General features: G+C 65.7%; 1 protein-coding gene across 2 annotated transcripts in view; it reads left to right on the forward strand.

Annotated features, from left to right (window-relative positions):
* Positions 1–3,775: 3,775 nt before the first annotated feature.
* Positions 3,776–20,375, forward strand: part of CSRP1 (cysteine and glycine rich protein 1) — a 63,288-nt gene continuing 46,688 nt past the window's right edge. Inside the window, exons 1-6 of one of the 2 annotated variants that reach the window (XM_084868593.1) lie at positions 3,776–3,906; positions 10,784–10,902; positions 15,729–15,897; positions 16,104–16,233; positions 17,403–17,496; positions 17,739–17,822. In XM_084868593.1, the coding sequence (XP_084724719.1) occupies positions 10,791–10,902; positions 15,729–15,897; positions 16,104–16,233; positions 17,403–17,496; positions 17,739–17,815 (582 nt within the window). In that variant the 5' untranslated portion in view covers positions 3,776–3,906; positions 10,784–10,790 and the 3' untranslated portion in view covers positions 17,816–17,822. Of the gene's footprint in view, positions 3,907–10,783; positions 10,903–15,728; positions 15,898–16,103; positions 16,234–17,402; positions 17,497–17,738; positions 18,840–20,375 lie in introns of those variants that run through there. The other variant, XM_084868594.1, reaches the window with a different exon arrangement.

A 20,375-nucleotide genomic window follows, 5' to 3' on the forward strand; every position in this document is an offset into this window, starting at 1 on the left:
AGCCGATTCCTGGGGCGCTGCCCGTCCGATGCCTGACCCCCCACGGCCCCCACCGCTGCCCCCGCATGACCCACCCCTTTGCACCGGGAACGCCTTCCCATCTGGGATTCCCGCCCGGAGGCTGTCATTCACGACTTCACCAGCAGGTGGCAGCCCCGCTCCTGCCTCTTACTTTGCAAACTAGGAGATGTTTAAAAATAAAAAAATATATATTTTATTGATTTTTTTTTTTTACAGAGAGGGAGGGAGAGGGAGAGAGAGTTAGGAACATCGATGAGCGAGAAACATCCATCAGCTGCCTCCTGCACACCCCGCAACCAAGGTACATGCCCTTGTGCGGAATCGAACCTGGGACCTTTCAGTCCGCAAGCCAACACTCTATCCACTGGGCCACACCGGTTAGGAGAGTTTATTTATCTATTTTTAAATATATTTATATTTCAGAGATGAACGGGGAGAGGAGAGAGAGAAAAACATCAGTGAGAGAATCATGAACTGGCTGCCTCCTGCACGCCCCCTCCTGGGGATCGAGCTCACAACCCAGGTATGTGCCCTTGACGGGAATCGAACCCTGGGACCCTTCAGTCTGCAGGCCGACGCCCTATCCACCGAGCCACACCAGCGAGGGCGAGATGAGTTTATTCATAAAATATCACGGAAACACCAGCCTGTGGGAGGCACCTCCTGAGCGCAGGCTGCTCTGCCCTGACTTGTCTTTGGGCCGAGCGGCCCCAGTCCTTCCCTCCTGCAGCAGTCTGACTCCTGGCCCTCCGCCCGGGTGGATGGGGGGGCCCCCCAGGCATTGCCTGAGGCCAGCGTTTCTCTCCGCGTCCCTGCCCCGGCCCTCTGCGGTCCGGCCCGGGGGCCACAGAAAGGCGGGGTGTCCCGGACGAGCCAGGAATGGAACCGCGTCCCTAAGGGGGGACCCGCCCCCGAGCCCTCAGCCCCTGCCTGTGGCCGCAGCTGCCCAGGCCTCGGGGCTCAGGATGGGAAGGTGCACAGTCCCCGAGCTCCTCCCCTTCCCTCCCTGCGGCCAGCGTGTCTGCCCACACGCCCCGGCGGGAGCCACAGCCCTCCCCCTGCACACACATGCCCCCCCGCACACACACACACACAAACACACACACACACACACACATGCATACACAGGCACACATGTGTCCCCACAGGAACACACACATATATACACATACATAGGCACACACATGCACACATACACACACGTACGCACGTACATACACACATGCGCACACACACATACACACACACACACGTACGCATATGCGTGTAACACGCACACACATGCACACATGGCACAGAGGCCTGTTCCCAGAGGCAGCATGCAGCAGGGAGGCTGCAGAGAGAGCGGAAGCGGGGAGTGGCTGGGGCCCAGGGCGCGAGGAGGAAGTGGTCACTTAAAGAGGCCTGCAGCCGGTTTCACCAGCCCCGAGGCTCCCCGGGGGAGTCCCCGCCCCCCCTCTGCTCCCCTGGCCCCGTCTCAGCCCTCACAGGGCACCCGGTGTGCAGGCCCCCTATAGTCCCCTCTCACCCCCGTTTCCTTGTGGATCGGTTTCCCCTTTTCCTGCCTCCAAGCATTTCAAATAGAGATATTTGTATTGATGTCAGAGAGGAAGGGAGAAGGAGGGAGAAAGAGGGAGAGAAAGAGAAAGAGAGAGAGGGAGAGAGAGAAACATCCATGGTGAGAGAGAATCAGGGATCGGCTGCCTCCTGCATGCCCCACACTGGGGATGGAGCCTCCAACCCGGGCCTGTGCCCTGACCGGGAACCGAACTGTGACCTGCCAGGTCATAGGCTGATGCTCAACCCCTGAGCCACACCGGCCAGGCTGCCTCCAAACATCTGGCCTTCCTGGACCCCCAGACGCAGTTCCCTGCTCTGTGTCGGCTGGACTGCCAAGCTCACGTCCCCTGCAAACCCCCCTGCCTCCCTGAGCTCCAGGTCCCGCCCTGGGACCTGAGTCCAGAGACCAGGGGTCCGGGTTTGAGCCCCTGGCCCCCCTGACTTGCCTTGTCGCAGCCTCAGAACGCAGAGCGGATCAGAACGCCCCAGGAAGGAAGGCCCGGAGCCGGAGAGAGCCGGAGACGCCGCATCCCCACGCCGGTCCCCAGGCCTCCGGCCTCCGGCCACCGCCCAGTGCCCAGCGCCACCCTGACCACACTGTGGGTGCGAGGCGGGGCTGCCGGCCGCTGGGCCGTCCGTCCGGGCCCTGCTATTTAACAGAGGCGGCCAGGGGAGCCGGGGCACGGCCCCAGGCCTGGCGGCGGCCTGTGATGTCAGCATGGCTCCCAGCCTGGAGCGTCTGGACCGAGACCCTCCACCCTTTCCTCACCTCAGCCCCAAGGCCCTCGCTGACCCCAGAGTCTTCTCTCCGAGCAAAAGATCCCAGCCCAGCCCAGGGCGGGAGGCATGGCGGCCGCAGGGCGGAAGGTTCTGGAGACGCAGGAGATAAGACGGCCGGCCAGACCTCCCTTATCGCCAGCTCTGCCTGGACGGCTCCGGGGACCGGGGTCCGGACTCTGCCGTGGGGTGGACGTGCCTAGAGACCAGGCATCGGGGTTGGCCCGGGGCCGTCCTGTGGGCGAGGGACAGGGTCCTGGACACAGGCCACCCCGTCGATGGCGCCTCGAAGAGGCTGCATTTTTCACAGATGATGAGTCCGCTGAAGGCACAGAGGATGGTTAGCATTTTTAAGCCATGAAGTATTTTTAGTGTAATATATATATATATTATTGATTTTTTTAGAGAGGAAGGGAGAGGGAGAGAGAGCTAGAAGCATCGATGAGGGAGAAACATCGATTAGCTGCCTCCTGCACGCCTCCCACTGGGGATGTGCCCGCCACCAAGGTACATGCCCTTCACCGGAATCAAACCCGGGACCCTTCAGTGCGCAGGCCGATGCTCCATCCACTGAGCCACATCAGCCAGGGCTTTTAATATATTTTTATTGACTTCAGAGAGGAAGGGAGAGGGAGACAGAGAGAGGAGAGAGAGAAACATCCAGGATGAGAGAGAATCATGGATCGGCTGCCTCCTGCAAGCCCCCCACTGGGGATCTGGCCTGCAAACCTGGGCCTGTGCCCCTGACTAGGAATCAAACCTGGGACACCCCTTCCGTCTGCAGGATAGATCTGGCTCTATCCATTGAGCCACACCAGTCGGGCAGCCATGCGGGGTTCTAAAGGAAGCCAGGCTGGCCGGTAGCTGTAAGTGTGTGTGTCAGTCCTACCCAAGGGGGGCGCCCCCACTTCTCAGATCAGCTGCTTGTGGGCTGGGGGTCTCCCTGGACGGCAGGGAACACAGGGGGAGTGGGAGGCACCGGAGGGGACAGGAGCTGCGGGAGGAGGAGGAGGCGTGTGTTTGGGGGGGCGGCACCCTGTCCCCCACAAGCCCCTGTGCGTCTCCCCCGTTCCCAGACCTCAGCTCCTGAGCCAAGGGGCAGTCCCCAGCTCAGGCCTGTCTCATCCGGCGCCCAGATGTGGCCCCCACCCCCTGCCGCCCGGGACACCCAACCATAGATCTCTCCAATGTCCCCCGCCCCCCCCCCCCAATTCCCTGGGGGCGCGGCGTCCTCAGGGCCTCAGTCTCAGGGCCGCCTTACCCTCTGGCTAACGGGAGCCCCGTGGGAGGGTCTGAGCGCACAGTGGGTCCACGGGGCCAGCCAGGGCCGCGTCTGTCCGGTCCCCCCAACTCCTCCCGCTCCCCCTGCACCCCTGCACCCCCCTCCGCTGCCCGGGTCGGGGCCTGACGTCACCGCGGTGCTGAGTGCAGAGCCCGGGGCGGGGCGGACACGCCTTCCCGGCGACAAAACGGCGCGCGCGGGGCCCGGAGCGCACGGGACTCCGATCGCCCAGCGCTTCCTGCTGAGCCTCCCGGCCCCCCGCGCAGGTGAGTGCCCCCCGGGGGGGTCGCCCCGACAGCCGCCCGCGGGGGGAGCCCCGGCCAGGCGGGCCCCCAGCGAGGGCGCCGGCCTCTCCGCCCCGCTGCGCCCCCTGCGCCCGGGGCCCCCGCGCGTCCCCCGGAAGTTGGGGAAAGTGGGGCGATCGGGGCGCCGAGGGCGGGGCGGAGCGCGGTCTGCCCGGCGGCGGCGGCGGCGCTTCTGGTTCCGGGGGCGCGGGGTGCCTCCCCGCCGGGCGCCCACGTGCCCGGACCGGGGTCCCCGCCGCCCGCCGGTCCCACTTTGCGCGCCCCCGGGGCTCCTGGTCCGGCGGATGCGGGAGGAGAACATCGGGCCCCCCCCCTCCCCTCTCCCCCCTCCGGCCTGGGGGAGTTTTCGGGACTTGGGGTGCGTTTTCACCCCCCAAGGGACCCGGGTGGACGCGCGAGGCTCCCCCTACGCCCCCAACTCTGGAGCCCGAAGAACCCGCCCCGGGTGCCGGGGGACCTTCGTCCCTAAAGGCTGGGGCGGGGGGGCGGCTGGTGCGGAGCTCAGTCTGCACAGCCAGGTGCATGTGTTACCCGGCGCGCAGGAGTTCCGCTTTGTTTTAAAATATGTTTTTATTGGTTTGAGGGAGGAAGGGAGAGACAGACAGACAGACAGACAGACATGGGAGAGAATCGTGGACCGGCTGCCTCCTGCACGCCCCACAGTGGGGATTGAGCCCACACCCCGGGCCTGTGCGCTGACCCGGAATCGAACCCGGGTCCCCGGGTTCTGTCCCCCGGGCAGGTGTTCTGTCTGCTCGCTGGCGCTGGCGGGAGACCGGTCTGACGGTCCCCCTGCTGGCCTCAGGGGCTGGGGCTCCAGGCTGGCCCCGGGGCAGTGGGTGAGGCCAGGCCCTGATCCCCGACCGATGGGGAGGGTGAGGGGCAGGCCCCTTCCAGCCCAGAGGGTAGCCTTGGGGTCCCGAGAGGCACCCCGAGTCTGGGGCTGGCTGCCTCTTGACCCCGTGTGACCTCTGACCAGTGACTTCTCGCTGCTCAGTTCCCTTTGGGGCTGGAGCGCGGGGCCTGGGACACACTGGGGTTCCCCCTGCCTTCTCCCCACCCCCGGCCCCCCAGCTGGGGTTTGGGGGGAGGGGGCTGGTGCATGAGCTCAGCTCCCCCCGCTCTCCCCCTCATCCTCTCGCCCCAGCCCCCCGCTGTCCTCAGGCGGCCTTCCCGCTGGGAAGGACCCTGGGCCCCGGAGAGAGGATGTGGGGCCGAGGGGTGGACGGGGAAGGACATGTGTCTGGCCCAGGGCGTGGTCCGGGCCGGGGGCGAGGGGCCAGAGGGGCCGGTCCCTCCCTGCAGAGGGTCCGGGGGTTCGCAGGGAGAAGCTGGGGGGCAGGACCCCGCTGGCTGGGGCCTGGGCTGCTGGGGGGTTCGCAGGGAGAAGCTGGGGGGCAGGACCCCGCTGGCTGGGGCCTGGGCTGCTGGGGGGTTCGCAGGGAGAAGCTGGGGGGCAGGACCCCGCTGGCTGGGGCCTGGGCTGCTGGGGGGTTCGCAGGGAGAAGCTGGGGGGCAGGACCCCGCTGGCTGGGGCCTGGGCTGCTGGTTACCCGTGAGGAACACAGGGCCACCGCCCGGCACCCTGTCCCCGTCTGCCCCCGGCCCCCCTTCCTTCCTGGCCCCCCTGTTTGCTTTCTTCATGGCCAGCGTCTGCCCCGGGAGCCAGGGTTCCGGCCGGGGAGAGGCCACGGGGGCACCGCGCTGACCCTGGGTTGCCGATTGGCACACGTCCGGCCGGGACAGAGGCACGTGAGGGAGGGGGGAGAGTGGCCGGTGGCGGAGCCGGGAACGCACAAACCTCACAGCCCGCCCCCGGCCGCCGGCCGCCTTTCCCGGGAGCGGGCGAGGGGAGACGGCCTTTTAGAGAAATGTTAGATGTTTCTGTGGATCTCAGAGAGGGAGGGAGAGGGAGGGAGAGAGGAACATCCACGACGAGAGAGGATCACGGACCGGCTGCCTCCTGCACGCCCCTATTCAGGGATCGAGCCCGCACCCCGGGCCTGTGCCCTGACCGGGAATCGAACCCCGACCTCCTGGATCCTAGGTCGACGCTCAACCACGGAGCCACCCCAGCCGGGCCCAGTGGGTACATTTTCAGGTCCCTGTGTGCTTGAATGTGGGGACCGGGTTTGCAGGAAAAGAGTAAGGATCAGCTGTGCACACATAGACACACGTGCACATATATGCACACGCACACAGACACAGGCCACACACACACACACACACACACACACACACACACACACACACACGCCGGGGGCTGGGGGCGGGGGCGGGGCTGGGCCGGGGGCCTGCTGACGGCAGCCTGGGGCGCCCAGCTGTCAGTCATCGCCATGGAGACGCCTGGCCGCAGACGCAGCTTCCCAGGAATCCGGCTGGGCTGACGTCATGGCCCAGGGATGCCCATGTACGGTAAAGTGTGTAAATACGGAGGAGGCGCCGGCCGGCCGGTGGGCCGCACTTCCACAGCTTCCCCAGGAAGGCGGCCGGCTCCTCCCGCCTCGGGGGGGGGGGGGGGGGGGGGCGCGGGGGGAGGGGGCAGCCAGAGCAGCCAGAGCCCCCACCGCCCGGCCCGGGGTGCCCACCGCCTACCTTACCTGGGACGTCAGCTGCAAACAACCTTTCTCATTTTTCATTTAATAAGAGAAGAGTGCTAACTTGTCTTACCTAATTTTTAAAGTTTTCAACGTATATTTGTATTGATTTCATAGAGGAAGGGAGGGGAGAAGGATGAGAGAGAGAAAGAGAGAGAGAGAAAGAGAGAGAGAGAAAGAGAGAGAGAGAGAGAGAGAGAGAGAGAGAACATCCATGAGGAGAGAGCATCATGGGTCGGCCGCCTCCTGCACACACACACACACCCCCCCCCCCGGGGATCCAGCCCCCAACCCGGGCCTGTGCCCTGACCAGGGATCGAACCTGGGACCTCCTGGTTCCCAGGTGGACGCTCCACCGCGGAGCCGGGCCGGCCGGCCGGGCGCTAACTTGTTTTTAAAAAACGGATGGAAGGGAGGTCATGCAGGCCTTTCGCCTGGGGTGGCCGACGGTCACCCCTCGACGCTGGCACCCTTCCAGGGGGAGCACAGAAGCCTGATCGTACGGGGTTTCCCGGGAAGGGCCTTGGAATTCTGAAACCACAGGCCCCCGCGTCTGCCTCGGCGGACCCTCAGGTTTCAGAGCTCCCGGGGGGTGGGGTGGGGGCAGAGCTGAGCGGTGCCAGGCGTTGGGGGGCCAGCAGGAAAGGAGGAGGCACGGGGAGACCCCCCCCCTTTGTCACTTACCGCCCCACAAGGGCCCCGGGACGTGGTCTTGGGGCGAAAACTCAACACAGAGAGTGAGCGAGCTGAGCTGGGGGGCCCGGCAGAGCTGGGGCCACCGGCCTGGGGTGCTGCCGGCTCCCTGATTGGGGAGGAGACTTGCGATCAGGACTCCAGACTAATCCTGGCTGGTGAGTGAGCCCAGCCAGGTATGGCTCTGTGGTGGAGCTTTGACTGACTCAGGAACCAGGAGGTCCCAGGTTCGATTCCCGGTCCAGGGCACAGGCCCGGGTTGCGGGCTCGATCCCCAGGGTGGGGCGTGCGGGAGGCAGCCGGTCCGCGATCCTCTCGCACATCCCATTGATGTTTCTCTCTCCCTCCCGCTCCCTTCCTCTCTGAAATCAGAGCAAAGATAGAAAAGGAGAAAAGGCCGAAGCCGGTGTGGCTCAGTGGATAGAGCGTCGGCCTGCGGACTGAAAGGTCCCGGGTTCGATTCCTGTCAAGGGCATGGACCTTGGTGGCGGGCACATCCCCGGTAGGGGGTGTGCAAGAGGCAGCTGGTCGATGTTTCTCTCTCATTGACGTTTCTAGCTCTCTATCTCTCTCTCCCTTCCTCTCTGTAAAAAATCAATAAAATATATTTAAAGAAAGAAAGAAAGAAAGAAAGAAAGAAAGAAAGAAAGAAAGAAAGAAAGAAAGAAAAGAAAAGGAGAAAAGGCGTGACCCCGGCCCACCACCACCATTCCTTCCCGGGAGGTCGCGTCCTGGGCTGGGCGGTGCCACCTCCAAGGTGCAGGCCCCGAACCCTGAGCCCGGGCCCACCCTCCCCTTGGCTGCCCTCCCCTTGGCTGCCCTCCTGCCCCGGGGCCCGGGGTGGGGCTGGGAGCCATGCACCTGGCCGGATTCCACGGGGCTCAGCTGACGTGCGAGCTCACCTCCAACTCGGCAAACACCTGGCAGGTCCCGCCCGGACCGCGTGCGTGGGTGGGGACCTGGCTCGGCCCAGGAGGTGCTCTGTGGCCCCGGAATGCGAGCTGGGGCGGGGGGGGGGGGGGGGGGCAGAGAGGCGGGGTTTTTCCACCGGACGCAGAGCCGGACGGGACCGGTTGGACCAGGGCAGGGTCTCCCCCGGGCACGTAAGGACCGTCCACCTCTGAGATGGTTTATCTTTTCTGTTTGTTTTTAAAAAAATATATTTTATTGATTTTTTTACAGAGAGGAAGGGAGAGAGAGAGTTAGAAATGTCGAGAGAGAAACATCAACCACTGCCTCCTGCACACCCCCTACCGGGGATGTGCCCGCAACCAAGGTCCATGCCCTTGACCGGAATCGAACCCGGGACCCCTCAGTCCCCAAGCCGACGCTCTATCCATTGAGCCACACCGGTTTAGGCAAGCCCTGAATTCTTGCTGAACCAGGAGTCCCCACGGCAGAAAGTGGGGGGGAGTGGGGGTGGACTGGGGGTGCCTGAGGGTGGTCCCCGGGGATGGGGGAGGGGTCCGAGGACGGTGGGTGCAGAGTCAGGTGCTGTCAGAGAAACCCTACCTGCGGGCGTGTCTGGGACGTGCGTCAGCCGTGGCCAGTCCAGGCCTGGGCGGGGAGGCCGGCCGGACAGTGGTCACTAACCCGTCACAGCCAGGTGGGGAGGGACGGCGGCATGGCTCCAGCCCCCCCTCCCCCAGCTCTGCACAGGCCTGACCCACCACTTCCTCCGGCCAGGCCCTGCCCCGGGCACTGAAGGGCTGACTCAGCGATTCTGTCACCAGGGGTAGAGCATCCACGTATGTCCCAGGAGGTCAGGGTTCGATTCCCGGTCAGGGCACAGGCCCGGGTTGTGGGCTCGATCCCCAGTGCGGGGCGTGCAGGAGGCAGCCGATCCATGTTTCTCTCTCTTCGTGGATGTGTCCATCTCTCTCTCTCCCCCACTCTCCCTTCTTCTCTGAAATTAGTATAAATATTAAGAAATAAACCAGCACTGACCGGTGTGGCTCGGTGGATAGAGCGTCAGCCTGCGGACTCAAGGGCCCCGGCCTCGATTCCGGTCAGAGGCATGGACCTTGGTGGCGGGCACATCCCCAGCGGGGGGCGTGCAGGAGGCAGTCGGTGGATGTTTCTCTCTCATCGGTGTTTCTGACTCTCTCTCCCTCTCCCTTCCTCTCTGTAAAAAAAAACTCTATAAAATATATTTTTTTTAAATAAAAATAAATCGCTAGTGGGTGAGGGGCAGTGACAGGCGATGGAGCTGGAAAGTGAGTGGAGGCTGTGCCTTGGGCGATGCTGGGGGGGGGGGGGGGGGCTTGATTTTCTCAGGCACCAGGGAGCCAGGGATGGTTGTAGAGCAGAGGCAGCCATGGAGGGGGATGGGGACCGGGATTCCAGAGGCCGCGTCCTGGGAATGGATCCCTGTCTCTGGCTGGCGGGGGGATGTGTTCGGTCACAAAGGAACTGGCTTCGACCGTAAAAGGGAGTTTGTTTTTTCTATGTTTCTTTTCTCCTTTTTTGTTGGTTCCTTTAAACGGGAGGATTCAGAGGCTTTGGCTGAGCTCTGGGGCTCGGTGATGTCAGCGCACACTGGGCCTCCTTTGTCTCTGGGGCTCTGTGTTCCCAGCTGTCAGCCGCCCGGGCCTGCCCGCCCCTCTGGGGACAACGGCCCAGAGTCCCCTGCTCCCCAGTCCTCACTGCGGGGAGGGAGGGAGGGAGGAGGGGCTGCTTCCAGAAGGTTCTCTCAGAACATCAAGTTATTCCCCGCCCCCCTTCGGAGCCCCCACAGCCCCCTTCTTCTGTATCGCTGCCCTCAGGACAGTGTATCCTGCTGAAACTGGTGTGGCTCAGTGGATAGAGCGTCGGCCTGCGGACTGAAGGGTCCCGGGTTCAATTCCGGTCAAGGGCATGGACCTTGGTTGCAGGCACATCCCCAGTAGGGGGGTGTGCAGGAGGCAGCTGGTCGATGTTTTTCTCTCATCGATGTTTCTGGCTCTCTATCCCTCTCCCTTCCTCTCTGTTAAAAAAAACAACAAATAAAATATATTAAAAAGCTGACACCTGTGTGGCTCCGTGGACAGAGCATCAGCCTGCGGACTGAAGGGTCCCGGGTTCGATTCTGGTCAAGGACATGCACCTTGGTTACGGGCACATCCCCAGTGGGGTGTGTGTGTGTGTGTGTGTGTGTGTGTGTGTGTGTATGTGTGCAAGAGGCAGCTGATGGATGATTCTCTCTCATCGATGTTTCTAACTCTCTATCCCTCTCTCTTCCTCTCTGTAAAATATCAATAAAATATATTTTTAAAAAAGACAGTGTATCCTGGCCCCTCCCCGAGCCAGGAGCCAGGAGCCAGGAGCCAGGGGTGGTCAGGTGAGGCCGGGCCACGCTGCGTGGCTGGAAGTTGGGGTCGCCACGGAGAAAACGGCCCGCAGGCCCACGCCCTGTCCACGGAGCCACGCCGGCCGGGACTGGCCGTCTCTCCTCCCATCTCTCCTCCTGTCTCTCCTCCCGTGTCTCCTGCTGTGTCTCCTGAGCCGGTGGTCCGCCCCTGCCGACCGGGGTCCCCTCACCGGGGGCTCACGCCCGTCTCCCTGCCCAGGTCCAGGATGCCAAACTGGGGAGGAGGCAAGAAGTGCGGGGTGTGCCAGAAGACGGTGTACTTCGCCGAGGAGGTGCAGTGCGAGGGCAGCAGCTTTCACAAGTCCTGCTTCCTGTGCAGTGAGTACACCTGCCTGGGGTTGCCATGGGGACGGGGGACGGGGCGGGGGGCACCCCAGGGCCGGCCTGCCGGAGCCCCAGGGAGCTGCCCCGAGTGGGCTGTAAACAGCTTGACCTTTGGCCACAGCCCCGGCTAACGGGGGGAGCGAGGTGGAGGGGGGAGCGGGGGAATGGTGGGGGGGGGGGGTGGCGGGAGGCACTTAAGGGCCCTTTGTTCCCCGGAAGCTTCTGTCCAAGCCGACACAGGCCCGGCGGCCGGTGGGGGCGGCGGGCGGGCGGGCGGGCGGGTGCGGGCCGAGCGCCAGGCGGCGGGGACGCGGTCAGGGAAACTTTCCACTCGCTCTGCCCTCCCTCTCTCTGCCTCCGTCCCGCGCCCGGAGAGGGAGGAGGGTCTGGGAGGAGCATTTGCCGGCCTGTGGGTGATCCATCCCTGGTTCGGAGGCCAGGCCGGCAGCCCCGTCCTCCCGTCCATCCTCCCGCTCCGGGTCAAGCCCTCACCTCGGTCCCTTCCCTTCCTGCGACGCCCACAGCCTGGGACAGGCCTCGGGGGGCCCGGGATCCTTGGTCTCGCTGCCACCCCAGCCGGGACAGGGTGGGGGCGAGGGGGAGCAGGCCGCAGGTACCCGGCAGGCGGCCGGGAGCCCTCGGCGTCCCAGGGACCCTGCCTCCTCACCCTCTGCTGTGCCCGGACGGGGGTGTGCTCCTGGCACCTAGGAGGGGTACATCCTGGGGAGGCACCCCCAGCTCCTTGCGATCAGAGCCGAGGATCCGGGTTCGAATACGGGGCATCTTCAGCCGACAGGCTGCCCTGGAAAGCAGGCAGAGGGGACACCGGGACGGCCCAGGTCTCAGCCGGTCCTGCGGTCAGGGTTTCTGTCGGGGTCTGTTTTGTTTTATTAAAACACTAGAGGCACGAAATGTGTGCGAGGGGAGGGTCCCTAGGCCTGGCCAGCGATCGGGGCCGATCGGGGCCTTCCAGCTGCCGGCCGGGGTCTTCCTTCGCCCCGCGCCGCCCCCAGGTGGTCAGCGCACGTCATAGCGATCCATTGAGCTACGGAGGGGACCGTTTGCGTACTAGGCTTTTATATATATAGATGTGTGTTTTTTAAAAATGTATATATTTTATTGATTTTTTACAGAGAGGAAGGGAGAGGGACAGAGAGCTAGAAACGTCGATGAGAGAGAAAAATCGACCAGCTGCCTCTTGCACACCCCCTACCAGGGATGTGCCCGCAACCAATGTACATGCCCTTGACCGGAATCGAACCTGGGACCCTTTCAGTCCGCAGACCGACGCTCTACCACTGAGCCACACCAGTTTCGGCTATAGATGTTTTTATTGATGTCAGAGAGGAAGGGAAAGGGCAGGGTCTGGTGAATGAGGAGCCAGCTGGCCCTGGTCCACTCACCAACAGCAGCATCTTGTTATCAGCAGCTCAGGTCCCTGAGGAATGTGGAGGCCGCTGACTTTTCCGGGGGGAATGAGAAGGCTTGGTCTTGGCCAGAAGGAGGGTCCGGGCTGCTGGGGCCCCGGGAGCCTCTGTGCTTTCGGATGTTGCTTCATCACCGACCAGGAGGCCAGCTGTGGCCAATCCCCCCCTCCTCATCTCCCCTCCCCCCTGCAGTGCTGCCTGTGGGGGCGGCCTCGTCAGGCATTCAGGGGCGAGGGCGTGAGGAGGTGTGGACGATTCGAAACAGTTGTGCGAGTCAGGTCGTGTGTCCCGGTCGGTGTGGCTCCGTGGTTGAGCGTCAGTCTGTGAGCCAGGAGGTCAGGGTTCGATTCCCGGTCAGGGCACAGGCCCACGTGGCAGGCTCCATCGCAGTGTGGGGCGTGCAGGAGGCAGCCAGTCCGTGATTCTCTCATCACGGATGTCTCTCTCTCTCTCTTTCCCTCTTTTTCCTCTCTAGACTCAATAAAAAATATATTAAAAAAAAAAAAAAAAAAGTTGCCCTGATCGGTGTGGCTCAGTGGATAGAGCGTCAGCCTGCGGACGGAAGGGTCCCAGGTTCGATTCCAGTCAAGGGCATGGACCTTGGTGGCGGGCACATCCCCAGTGGGGGGTGTGCAAGAGGCAACTGATGGATGATTCTCTCTCATCGATGTTTCTAGCTCTCTATCTCCCTCCCTTCCTCTCTGTAAAAAATCAGTAAAATATATTTTAAAAAAATTAAAAAGCCAAGCGGCAGAGCAGGGCTGGAGGGGGCGAAGCCAACAGCCCCATGTGGGGAGCGGGCTCCGGTCCCTGGGGCCTCTGGGGTCAGAGCGCAGGGGGTGCCCACCGGCAGGGCGGGGCAGGGCAGGCGGGGCTGGTTCCCGGTGTCAGTCCGGCCGCGGGCACTCAGCCGCCCGCCCGTTTGGAGGGAGAGGGGGTTGCATCCGGCTCGAGTGACCCTCCGGGTCCCCGGACGTTTCCTTCTAAGGCAGAGAGAGAGCGGTCGCGGGGCCCGGGCCCAGCCGGCGGGAAGGGCCGCAGCTCCCGCCGGCCGGGCCCGAGGGTGTCCCCAGAGGCCCCCTGACCATCGCGGCCCTTGGCTCTGGGCTCGGCTGGGCTCGGCGCCCACATTCCCGCTCAGGGTCTGGGACGGACGGGAAGGCAGGATGAAGCAACAGGCGGACTCGGGGAGCCTGGCCTTTGACACGGGAGCAGGGGCGGAGGGGGCCTGCCCTGCGCTCCTGCGGCTGCGCACAGTAGGTGCCTCGCACACAGTAGGTGCACGCCCATGGGATCGGCTGGCAGGAATGCTCAGCTCCTCGGCGGGAGGGGGGTGGGGACACCCACTTCCTCGGCTCCAAATTTGGTCCCAGGACATTCCTTAAGCATCGGGGTTCAGTGTGCCCCCCTCAAACTCGTGCGGGGGGGGGGGGGACGGGACAGAAAGCCCCGGAGCAGCCCTGCCCGTCCCCTCCCCCTCGGTCCCCTCCTCCCTCCTCCCCCCTCCCCCCTCCCTCCCGGGAGGTTCGAAGCTGGGCTCCTTGCAGCCGGGAGGGGGGGCCCCCTCTTGCCGTTAGAGGGCCAGCCCCCCTCCCTCTGCGCCCGGGTTTGGAGGCTCCAGACTAAATAAGGCCCCTCTGGTCCCGTCCTCGAGGTCCCCACCTCATTCCAGCGCCCGGGGCGGCCAAATACGGAGCTCCCGCCGCTCCCCGCCGCCGCCTCCGGGCTCGGGGAGCAGCCGGCCGGCGCCACATTCCCTTCTAGGGCGGGAGGTGGGGGACCGGCATCCGGAAAGGCCCGGCGCGAACGGGGCGTCCCGGGACCGGCCGCAGGGAGCCGAGGCGGGGGTCCATCCCCCGGGTCTCTCCGCCAGGCACCCCGGGAGCTCAGCCACAAGGGGACCCCGGCCTGCAGGTGGTCCTCGGGGGGCTCCCTGCCGTGCAGACTGAACCCCGACTTCTAGATCCTTCTGACCATCGCCCGCCGCCCGGCTCCGCTCTGCCTGCTCCCCCAGAGCCCTGTGCTGCCCCCCTGCCCCCCACCCCCGCCCAGGCCTCCCCTCCTCCCCCCCCCCCCCGTCAGCACCCCCAGGTGCTCCCGCTCCCCAAGGCTTCTGCTCGCCCCGTCAGGGAGGGGGAGCCCGGGAGCCTTTCCTGCCTCAGCACAGGGCCCAGCCGGCCGGGGAGGTCCCGGTTCGATTCCCGGCGAGGTCCGGGTTGGATTCCCGGTGAGGGCACAGGCCCGGGGTGCGGGCTCCATCTCCAGTGGGGGGCGTGCAGGAGGCAGCCGGTCCGTGATTCTCTCTCCTCACGGATGTTTCTCTCTCTCTCCCTCTCTCCTTCTCCCTTCCTCTCTGGAATCAATACAAATACACTTAAAAAACGGAAATGAGGCCCTCACCGGCGTGGCTCCGTGGATAGAGCATCGGCCTGCGGACGGAAGGGTCCCGGGTTCGATGCCAGTGTCAAGGGCATGCACCTTGGTGGCGGGCACATCCCCAGTGGGGGGCGTGCAGGAGGCAGCGGATGGATGTTTCTCTCTCATGGATGTTCCTAACTCTCTCTTCCTCTCCTTTCCTCTCTGCAAAAAAAAAAAAAAAAAAAAAAAAATCAATAAAAATCATATTAAAATAAAAAAGGAAATGTGTTTTAAAAATAACGATAAATAAATGCTAAACTTTCCTTTGGGGCGCATTGCTCCACCTGCACCCCCTCCCCCGAGGAGACACGGATCCTCCCTCCTGACCCCGCTGCCCTCCCTCCCTTCCTTCCTCTCTCTCTCTCTCTCTCTCTCTCTCTCTCTTTTTACTTTTAATATATTTTATTGATTTTTTGCAGAGAGGAAGGAAGAGAGCTAGGGAGCTAGAAACGTTGATGAGAGAGAAACACCGACCAGCTGCCTCTTGCACACCCCCTCACTGGGGATGTGCCCGCCACCAAGGTCCATGCCCTTAACCGGGATCGAACCCGGGACCCTTCAGTCCGCAGGCTGACGCTCTATCCACTGAGCCACACTGGTTTCGGCCTTTCCTGTCTTTTTTCTCCTCTCCTGTCGGGGTCATGGGACACGGGACACGAGACACGGGATCTTTCTCGTGGGCAGAGTGGAGGCCTCCAGGAGCCCGGGTCAGCCTGGGCTTCGCTCCTCCCGCCGGCCCCGGGAGGCGCAGGGCTGCGGGGAGAGGGAGAGCCGGGACCTTACCGCCGGCACCAGGGGGTGGAGGGCTGGGGGGCTGAGGGAGCCGGGCCTCACCGGGAGGCGCAGGGCTGTGGGGCTGAGGGAGCCGGGCCTCACCGCAGTCCCCCGTCCGCCCGCTGGCCCCGGGGGTGGAGGGCTGCGGGGCTGAGGGAGCCCGGGCCTCACCACCCGCCCCCCCCCCCCCTCCGCCCCCAGTGGTCTGCAAGAAGAACCTGGACAGCACGACGGTGGCCGTGCACGGAGAGGAGATCTACTGCCGCTCCTGCTACGGCAAGAAGTACGGCCCCAAGGGCTACGGCTACGGCCAGGGCGCAGGCACGCTCAGCACCGACAAGGGCGAGTCGCTGGGCATCCGGCATGAGGAGTGAGTACGGGGCCCCGCCCGCCGCCCGCCCCCCGCCCGCCGCCCGCAGACACCCCCGCCCGCGGGGCGTCCCCAGGGGGCCAGCACGGCATCGGGGGGCCCTGGGCGCCCCCCCAGAGCCCCCGGGGCCCTGGCCCCGGCCCCGCCGGGAGAGCGGCCCCTGCCCGCCCCACGGGACACAGACCCACCTCGCCCCCCGCCTGCAGGGCCCCCGGCCACAGGCCCACCACCAACCCCAACGCCTCCAAGTTCGCCCAGAAGATCGGGGGCTCCGAGCGCTGCCCCCGCTGCGGCCAGGCCGTCTACGCCGCCGAGAAGGTGATCGGTGCCGGCAAGGTGAGGGGGGCCCGGGAGACGGTGTGTGTGTGGGGGAGACGGGGGGCGGGGCCCGGGAGACGGGAGGGGGGGGGAAGACCTGGAGGGGGGCGCCCGGGGCACAGGAGACGGGGTGGGGGTGGGGGGGGGTGAGGCCCTGAGCGGAGGGTGTGGTTTGCATGTGAGTCCTCCCCCTCCAGCAGGGGGAGCCCCGGGCAGGGCTCTGGGCAGGGGCTGGGGTGTGGGCCCCCTCCCGTGTCCCCCCCTCCCGTGTCCCCCTGTCCGGGAGGAGGAGGAGGAGGCAGCGCGCACAGCGTCAGCGGTCCCTGGCGGCCAGGACAGCCCAGCTGGTCAGCCTGTCTCCGCGCCTCCAGCCAGGACGGGGCTGTGCAGAGGGAGGCCCTTTGCCTTAAAAGGCCTGGCTCTGCCGGGCCTGGTGCCGCCTGCCTCTGGCAGGGCCGCCTGCACCCCCCCCTGGAGCCTGCGCCGCCATCGCCCGGGCCAGAGCTGGTTTCTGAGCGGCTCCGTCCCTGCCAGCTGCTCCCCTGGGCCCCGTGTGGGGGCCCTCACCCCCAGCTCCTCTGGGCCTTCCCTGCCGAGCTCAGTGCACCTCACAGCGGGTCCTCCTTCCAGAGTCACACCAGACGCACTGGCTCAGGGACCCTCTGGCCAGGCGGCCGGCCCACCGGGAAAGCTGCCCGGGAGGGGGGAGCGGGAGAGGGACCGGGACCTGGGTCCCCGGGGCAGTGTCCATGGCTGGCCCCTCCACCGCAGCCCTGGCTGAGCCGATTCCTACCTCATTCCGTCAGGGGCTGGGGCTGGGGCTGGGGCACGGGGACGGGGGACAGGGAAGGAGACAGGGATGGGGCACAGGGACAGGGGATCCTGGTCCGCCAGGGCAGCGTTCACAGTGGCTCCCTCCCCGCAGCCCTGGCTGAGTCGATTCCTACCTCATTCCGTCAGGGGCTGGGGCTGGGGCTGGGGCTGGGGAACGGGGACGGGGGACAGGGACGGGGACAGGGACGGGGGACAGGGATGGGGGACAGGGACGGGGGACAGGGGCTGGGTTGGGGACGGGGGACAGGGACGGGGGACAGGGACAGGGGACAGGGACGGGGGGAGAGGAATGGGGATGGGGATGGGGGACCCTGGTCCCAGGGGCAGCGTTGACCGTGGCTCCCGCCCCCCAGTCCTGGCACAAGTCCTGCTTCCGCTGCGCCAAGTGCGGCAAAGGCCTGGAGTCCACCACGCTGGCCGACAAGGACGGCGAGATCTACTGCAAAGGTGGGTGTTGGGGGGACAGGAGCCGGGGGTGGGGGGCAGGGATGCCCCGGTCCGGAGCACACCGCCCCCTGGCTGTGAGGTCAGGCCCTGCAGAGAGGACGGCCCCCAGGGGGGCCTGGCCAGAGCCGCAGGGGGTCGGGGACGGGCAGGGCGGGGCCGGGACCCTCCTCGCGGTGGGGTTTGGGGGTGCACGGGGAGCTCGGGGTGCCTGCCTCCAGGGGCCCTCTCCTCTCCCCCCGCAGGATGCTACGCCAAGAACTTCGGGCCCAAGGGCTTTGGCTTCGGGCAGGGAGCGGGGGCGCTGGTCCACTCCGAGTGAGGCCGCCCGCCCCCCCTGGACCCCCACCACCACCTGCCTCTCCACCGCCCCTCCCGCAGCCTCCGCCACCCCCCCCCCCCGGCGCCGCCCCTCAGCCCTGCCCACGCCCCTCACCGCTGGCCGGCACCTGGTGTCTGGCCCCCTCTGGTTTGGGGTCAGCCTGAGGCCGCCCCTCAGGGGCTCCCCAGATTTCCTCTCCCACACGCACAGGCCTCTGTGCTCGGCTGAGCCTCCACCACCATCGGAGCCCCCGTCTTAGGGCGTAGAGGGGAGGCTGTGGGTTCCCCACCCCAGAGCTTCCTCTCTGAGAAAGGGGGTGTCCCTCAGAACAGGCCCGGGGGTCCCCCCAGCTCAGGAGTCCCCGGAGCGGGGGGAGGGGACAGAGAGGCGGGAGGCAGGGTCCTGGCCCCCAGGAGACACCTGCTCTTCCCTCGGCCGTGACCTTGAGGCCGTGACCTTGGAGGCCGTGACCTTGAGGCCGTGACCTTGGAGGCTGTGACCTTGGAGACGGCGGGTGAATCGGTGTCCTTCCCCGTGGGGTGGGAGAGCACCCCGGTCTGAGAATCCCGGAGTCCGCAGACGGTCTGACCTCCCCAGCTCCTGGTCTGGTGGGGGGTCCCCAGGAGACACCCCAATACCCACCCCTGTTTATCCGAGGCCCAGCTCTGAGGGGAGACGGCTCCGCCCCCCGACCCGGGGCCCCCAGGCCCCCCCCCCGTTCCACACACACACCCAGCCCAGTGCCCACAGCCACTCGCTCAGCGCGCAGACACGGAGGCACACGGCCCGGACACCCCTCCCTCCGCCCCGGAGCCCAGGACCCTCCTGCCCGGCCCGGCCCGGCTGCCCACCCCTCCCTTCCCGGCCCCCGTCAGAGCCCAGGAGCAGGAGCAGGAGCAGGAGAGGGCGGCCCGGTCCTCCCAGGGACAGGAAGGGGCTCGGGGGCGGGGCTGGGCCTGGAGGGCGGGGCCCGGGGCTGCAGGCAGGCTGCCCCTCACTCGGTCAATAAAAGCCATCAGAACGAGCTCCGTGTCCGGTTCCCGTCACGCCGCTGCGGGGGGGGGGGGGGGGTGCGGGGGCGGGGGGAGCTGATGGGAGGCCCCGTGAGCAGGGGGAGCGGGAGGTCTGGGGGTGGAGGGGTTCGTTCTGGGGCTACAGCAGGAAGGGGTCCTCACCGAACCCCACATCTTTTAAAAACATATTTTAAAACAAAAAAATAAAACAAGGTATCTGGGTCCAGCCCAGGCTGTGCCCATGGAGTCTCAGAGGGTTTGGGTGGGAAGGAGGATTGGTGGGTGGGTGGGTGGGTGGGTGGATTGGTGGGTGGATGGCTGGAGGGGTGGGTGGGTGGATGGGTGGGTAGGTGGATGGATGGAGGGATAGATGGATGGGTGGGTGGGTGGGTGGATGGGTGGGTGGGTGGGTGGATGGGTGGATGGGTGGATGGGTGGGTGGATTGATGGGTGGGTGGGTGGATGGATGGGTGGATGGATGGATGGAGGGATAGATGGGTGGATGGATGGATGGGTGGTTGGGTGGAGGGATGGGTGGGTGGGTGGATGGATGGATGGAGGGATAGATGGGTGGATGGATAGATGGGTGGATGGGTGGGTGGATGGGTGGATGGGTGGATGGATGGATGGATGGGTGGAGGGATAGATGGGTGGGTGGATGGATGGATGGGTGGATGGGTGGATGGATGGAGGGATAGATGGGTGAGTGGGTGGATGGGTGGATAGATGACTCCCCACACACACCTGCATCCTCTTCTGCTCTGGGGAGGCCCACAGGGGAGGCGGTTTGGGGCCCAACATTGAGGACACGCTGCCCTCTGCTGGCTGCTTGGGCAGGTCTCTGCACCCGACAGCTGGCCGATCCCCCAGCCTCTCTCGCCTTCCTGAGCAGCCCATTGTGTGTGTGTGTGTGTGTGTGTGTGTGTGTGTGTGTGGCCTGGACGCACCCCCCTGGAGTGATCCCCGGACCCTGGAGCCCCTGAGCTCAGGGTAGTGAGGGGGGAGGAGGGGAGCGGGAGGGCTGGAGAGAAGGGCGGGCACCTGGAGGGGGAGGTGGTACCTTGCAGGGAGCAGGGCCCGCCGCCAGGTGGCGCTGTGGCATCGGAGCAGGAGGCCGGCGCCCAGCATCCCCCCACTCCCCCTCCTCCTGGGGCCTCACCCTCCTCCGGGGGCCTCACCTGGAGCCCCAGGTGCTGGCTGCTCCCTCGGACTGTGTCCCCCCAACGCGGGGACTGACCCCAAGGAGCGGGCAAGGGTCGTGGTGTCCGATCAGGCATGGCTCTCCCAGGCTCTGGCGTCCCTGAGCTGGGTGCCGGGGGTGCAGGGTGGCAGGAGGGTGCCACGGGGCAGAGCGCCCCCTGTCTGCCCCCTCCGGGTGCGAGGCGGCGTTCAGGAGGCCTCCCTCCTCCCCGGGCCCTCACCACCTGTTTGGGGCCCCTGGGGGCGGGGGACAGAGATGGAGGAGTGAGGCCGGGAGGAGGGAGAGTGGGGGGTGAGCCGCTGTGAAGTGTGGGGGTGACGAACCCTGAGGGAGGGGGTGGCCCTGA

The sequence above is a fragment of the Pipistrellus hanaki genome (genome assembly GCF_964339955.1).
Source record: "Pipistrellus hanaki genome assembly, chromosome: 20".
Lineage (NCBI taxonomy): Eukaryota > Metazoa > Chordata > Mammalia > Chiroptera > Vespertilionidae > Pipistrellus > Pipistrellus hanaki.